At 40.6% G+C, this 6000-nt stretch overlaps 1 protein-coding gene across 1 annotated transcript in view; it reads left to right on the top strand.

Annotated features, from left to right (window-relative positions):
• The first annotated feature begins 1470 nt into the window (after positions 1–1470).
• LOC118006697 (dynactin subunit 4) overlaps positions 1471–6000 on the top strand; it is a 31839-nt gene continuing 27309 nt past the window's right edge. Inside the window, exons 1-2 of the mRNA XM_034999470.1 lie at positions 1471–1636; positions 4485–4555. Coding sequence (XP_034855361.1) covers positions 1502–1636; positions 4485–4555 — 206 coding nt within the window. The 5' untranslated portion in view covers positions 1471–1501. The remainder of the gene's footprint in view (positions 1637–4484; positions 4556–6000) is intronic.

Raw genomic sequence — 6000 nt, 5'->3', positions numbered from 1 at the left:
CTCTACCTGTAGGCTCTGGGCAACAAGAGCAAACATAGACAAGTGGGATTCCATCAAATTAAAAACCTTTTGCATAGCAGGAGCGCCTGGGTGGCTCAGTCAATTAAGGGTCTGCCTTCGGCTCAGGTCATGAACCAGGATCCTGGGATGGAGCCCTGCATCCGGCTTGGGGAGCCTGCTTCTCCCTCTCCCTCTGCCGCTCCCCCGGTTTGTGCTCTCTCGCTCTCTGTCAAATAAATAAAATAAAATCTTAAAAAAATAAAAAAAACTTTTCGCATAGCAAAAGAAACAATCAACAGAATGAAAAGGCAACCTACAGAATGGAAGAAAATATTTGCAAATCATGTATTTGATAAGGGGTTAATATCCAAAATAAATAGCAAAATAAATAAATAAGTACCCCACTTTAAAAATGGGCAAAGGACCTGAATAGATAGGTCTCTAAAGAAAACACAAATGACCACCAGATATATGAAAAGGTGCTCAACGTCACTAATCATCAGGGAAATGCAAATCAAAACCACAATGAGCCATCACCTCACACTTGTTAAAATGGCCATCATCAGATAAAAGATAACAAGTGTTGTCGAGGATATGGAGAAAAGAGAACTGTTGTACACTGTTGAGGGAATGTAAACTGGTACAGCCTCTACAGAAAGCAATATGGAGGTTCCTCAAAAAATTAAAAATAGAACTCTCTTATGATTCAGTAGTTCCACTTCTGGGTCTATAGCCAAAAGAAATGAAATCAGAATCTTAAATGAGATAGCTGCACTCCCATGATCATTTCAGCATTATTCACAATAGCCAAGAGATGGAAACAATGTAAATATCAGCAGAGGAATAAAGAAAATGTGATATATAAATATTTACACAATAACTGAAATATAAATATAATACAAACATAAATATATACATATATATCTCCTGCCATTTGTAGCAACAGGATGAACCTGGAGGACAGTATGCTAAGCGAAATAAGCCAGACCCAGAGAGATAATATTGCATTATCTCACTTGTATATGGATTCTAAAATAGTCAAACTCATAGAAGCAGAGAGAATGGTTGTTGCCAAGGGCCGGGGGGAGGAGGAAATGAAGAAATGTTGGTCAAGGGGTACCCATCTGCCTTCTGGAAGTCGGCCTGGAAGGTGAGGGCAGGAGAGGCAGTTGTAAATAAAACAGAAGAGCAGCCTCTCTTTCTGGAAGAAACAAAGAAAAGGAGAGCACTGGCCTGTCTGGTTGTGATCTGCGATTGCGTACTTAATGATAGAAAAGTCAGACTTCGTGCAGGCAACAAACGCTCACCGAAACGTTGGGGAAGAAAGCAGGGATCCCCAGCTGCGCACGCGCACTGTGACTCTCGGCCCGCGTCAGACCCCGCTGGGTCGGAAACCTTACGCAAAGTTTCCGACGAAAGACGTAGGAAAAGCGGCGAGGCAAACGCAGGCTCTTGGATCACGTGACGCGACGAGAGCGTCGTTGACTCCTCCCCCTCCAAGATGGCGTCCTTGCTGCAATCGGAGCGGGTTCTCTACCTAGTCCAGGGAGAAAAGAAGGTTCGGGCCCCGCTGTCGCAGCTTTATTTCTGCCGCTATTGTAGCGAGCTGCGGTCGCTGGAATGTGTGTCTCACGAGGTAATGCAGTCGGCCCGTGAAGAATGTGTATATGTTGGGGGAGAGGGGGGAAGGGTTCGTCCTAGTCACCGCGACTGGCGGGTAGTCATTTTCCTGGCTTGCCGATTGGTTATGTCTTCCGTCACTCAGATTTGCTGTTGATTTAATTTGCTTATAATTTGTCATTTGGAAAGAAGGACGGCCTTGGGTGGGGCTGAGCGGATCTTTTGGTTCTAGAGCGCTCTCGGATTGGACAAACCTGACTTTAGGGACCCTGGCGGTCTCCTGGGGTGTTTGGTAATTGGGTGGGTTGGGGAGGAATGTGGGGTGGATTATTCAGGCCACTTGAGGGGCGAGATCCGTAACTGATTGTAGGGTGGAGCCCACAGGCATTCTCATTCATGCCCCTCCCATCCTGGAAGTTCTGCCCCTACTTTGGCCAAAAACTGGGCGTTGCTGTGTTTTCTGGCTCAGGCCAAGGCCTGCAGCAGGGAAGAGATCGGGTTGGGGCGAGTTGGGTGAAAAGCTCTTAGAATAAGGTCTGGTCTAAGAAGCTCATGGCGCTTCTCCAGAGGGTATGGTGCTGTCCTTCGCAGGCACAAGTGGGCGTTGGAAGTCGGATTGCTCAGAACGTAAAACGCCCCACCCCATAAAAGAAACAAACAAAAAAACAAATAAGAAAATCCCCAAACTTCTACAGCACTTGGCACATCTTGTTGTTCATTCCGTAAGCTTTGGGTTTTAAAAGACGAGAAAAACATAAATCCTGCTGTTGAGTGACTCAGTCTAGTTAAGGAAAAGCTGCTGGTAACAGTTGCTGCTTATTCAGAACTTTCTATATGCCACGTGGTTTATGTAAACTCCTTTAATCATCCTACAGGCCAATAGAATGGATATTATTTAAAAAAAAAACAACAAAACTGTAATTAAAGCAACACAGTGTTTGCCCTAGGTCACACAGCCAAAACTTTGGGGGTGGCAGGGAGGACCAAGATTTGAAACTCAACAGCAGCCTTTCAAATCAGGATTTGAAACATGATTCAGAGAACATTGAAAATCCCTGGACTGTTAAAAATGCATATGAAAACGTGTCCTATACTATAAGCTGTTTTACACATTATTATTAACAATTTTATTGGGTGTATTTTTCATAATATTAAGAATAGTCACAGAAAGCAGTTAAGTAATACAAGAGAAAAATCAATGCCATATAATATACACGATATTTCTTGTATTTTTTTTCTCCATTAGCATTTTCTCTGTATCTGTTTAGCAGGTCCTTTGTCTTTTTTATGCTTTCCTGTTCCAGCTCCAGCTCCACCTCCACCTCCAGAATATGTTGGAATAGATTCCCACTTGATGGTCATTAGAGAGCTCAGTCTCCATGATTTCTAAGGATATCTTGAGCTAGGACATTCTGTCTTACTGCATCTTTTACAGACTCATGTGTACCTCCACCTGTGAAGTGGAGATCGTTTAGGGTTTGGGGAAGGATGGGGCTAGGGAGGGCTGGAGGAATCCAGAAAGTTCTAATGGAGAACATGGGATTGGAGCTGCACATGAAGGGACAGGCAGAATTTGAAAAGAGCCACAAGAAGGAACAAATTATAGTTTGCCTTTTATGATGAGTAAGTGCAGATATTAGTTAGCAATACTGTGTTTTATGTTCCTGGAGATTATTTGAGCAGCGACTTTATTTTTTCAAAGGTGGTCCTGTGTATAGCAGATGATGAAAAAAGAAGCCAGTTTCTGTCATAGTATTTATATTCATTTAAATCTGTCTTTACATCTGTAGGTGATTAGAGTTCTAGAACTGTCAAATAGGATCTACCTACATTAAAGAAAATAATTATTCAGAGCTTAAAAAATACAGTGAATTTACGGGGCGCCTGGGTGGCTCAGATGGTTAAGCCTCTGCCTTCGGCTCAGGTCATGATCCCAGGGTCCTAGGATCGAGCCCTGCATCGGGTTCCCTGCTCCGCGGGGTGTCTGCTTCTCCCCCTCCTTCCTGCTCGAGCTCTCTCTCACTATCTCTGTCTCTCTCAAATAAATAAATAAAATATTTAAAAAAAAATACAGTGAATTTAATTTTCTTCTGTGTTTTTGAGTTAAATACAGTAAGACTATCTTGCTAGTTTAGTAGTTTAATTTGCTATTTAAAAATCTCTAACCAGTTGGCTAAAGCTGATTTTGTAAATGTTAATTTATGCTTTTGTGAACATGTAATACTTCAGTAATGAGAAAACTTTTAAAGTCTCCCTTAACAACTTAAGTGTGGTCAAGTTAAAACAGTATAAAAGGATAGAAGGATATTTGATCACAGCTTCACAAATTGGGTTATTTTATTTATTAGTCTGTTCATTAGATTATCATAGAGTTCTTCTTTTCCATAGACAACTTTTAACACATTATTACATAAAATCCTGATGGAACAGGTAAGATCAGAAAGGAAAAATGGAAGGGTTTTAGGAAATACAGAGGATAAGAAAAAACATGGTTGAAGAATAAACCCTAGGGCGCCTGGGTGGCTCAGTTGGTTAAGCAACTGCCTTCAGCTCAGGTCGTGATCCTGGAGTCCCAGGATCGAGTCCCACATCGGGCTCCCCACTCAGTGGGGAGTCTGCTTCTCTCTCTGACCTTCTCCCCTCTCATGCTCTCTCTCACTCTCTCTCTCTCTCAAATAAATAAATAAAATCTTTAAAAAAAAAGAATAAACCCTAAGCTGAAAACAGTTTAGGTTCTTTGGCATATCAATGGTTTCTCACTTTCTGCTGCAGTATGTTTTAGAATTCACTATTTGGAATAGATGTATATACAAGCTAGACTGAGTGCCTTTTCCTCTGATTTTTGATTTCTTGTTCCTTTCTAGGTGGACTCCCATTATTGTCCCAGTTGCTTAGAAAATATGCCATCGGCTGAAGCCAAACTAAAAAAGAATAGGTAAGATTGGGATCCATTTTTTTTTCTGTTTTCCTCAACTATTTTTTTAATAGCTGGCAAGAAAACACATGGAAAATAACTCACATTTTTAACTAGCTGGTTTTCATTTTTTAGCATCACCTTTGCCAAAGATGAAATGTCCTTTGATTTTTTAAAATTAATTTTCTATTTTAGAACAGTTTTAGACTTAAGAATTATTGTGAAGACGGTATAGAGAGTTCTGTGTACTTCATACATAGTCTCCCCTATTGTTAACATCTTGTATTAGTATAGTATATTTGTCTCAATTAATGAACATTGATACTTTATTATTAAATAAATGCTTCATTTTATTCAGATTTCCTCAGTTTTTCCCTAATCTCCTTTTTCTGTTCCTGGATTCTATTTAGGATACCCATGTTATATTTAATACTCATGTCTCTTTAGGCTTCTCTTGGTGTGACATTTTCTTAAACTTTCCTTGGTTTTGAGGACCTTGAAAGTTTTGAGGAGTACTGGTAAGATATTTTGTATAATGTCCCTCAATTGGAATTTATCTGATGTTTTTCTCGTCAGCTGGGGGAATGTGTTATGGGGAGGAAGACAACAGAGGTAAAGTGCATCTTTCATTATATCCCACCAAGGGTACATACTGTCAATGGAACTTATCACTGTTGATGTTAGCCTTGATGACCTGGCTTGAGCTAGTGTTTGTCAGGTTTCTCCAATATAGAATTTTTTCTCTTTTTTTATACTGTACTCTTTGGAAAGAAAACACTCTTACAGCCGACACTTAAATAGTGGGGAGTTATGTTCCCCCTCCATGAGGGTTCTCTACTTAAATTATTTGGAATTCTTTTGAAAGGCAGATTTTTCTCCTCCCCTATTTATTTATTTAATCATTTATTTAAAGCGTGAATATTGATTTTATACCTTAGGATATAATCCAGTACCACTTTATTTTTTTGCTCACGTTGTTCCAGCTTTGGCCATCGGGAGCTCTTTTGGTAGACTTCTATATCCCTTTGACATACCCCCATTGTTGCGTGGGTTGGGGGGGGCTGTGCATTCATTTGAGCATTTTCTTATTTTTTGGTCCTTCAAGATACTCCAGGCTCATCCCAGGACTCTGCCTCAGTCCTTGAATTAGCCATTTCTCCAAGGAGCCCTGGTTCCTTTTATTGGAAAATGGTATTAAAAACCAAGATCTGGGTAGTAGGTGTGCTCATTGTCACTGGGTGCCATTTGGTTTTTAGCTTAGTGTGTAAGTCCTTTGCTACCAATCATACCCTTACACCTCCATGGATGTGAACCACCATGACTTTTCTTTCCTGAACCCGAGAAATAGTTCCTAATAAGCCAGACACTGTTTCTTTGTGTGCTGTCCACACATTGATTTCATCATTTAATCCTCAAAGTATCAGTGAGCAGTGAACAGTGGGTAGATACCATTATTATCCTTATAT

The sequence above is a fragment of the Mirounga leonina genome, unplaced genomic scaffold (assembly GCF_011800145.1).
Source record: "Mirounga leonina isolate KUSES-001 unplaced genomic scaffold, KU_Mleo_1.0 Mir_98, whole genome shotgun sequence".
Taxonomy (NCBI): domain Eukaryota; kingdom Metazoa; phylum Chordata; class Mammalia; order Carnivora; family Phocidae; genus Mirounga; species Mirounga leonina.
This window is presented reverse-complemented; position numbering and strand designations above follow the sequence as displayed.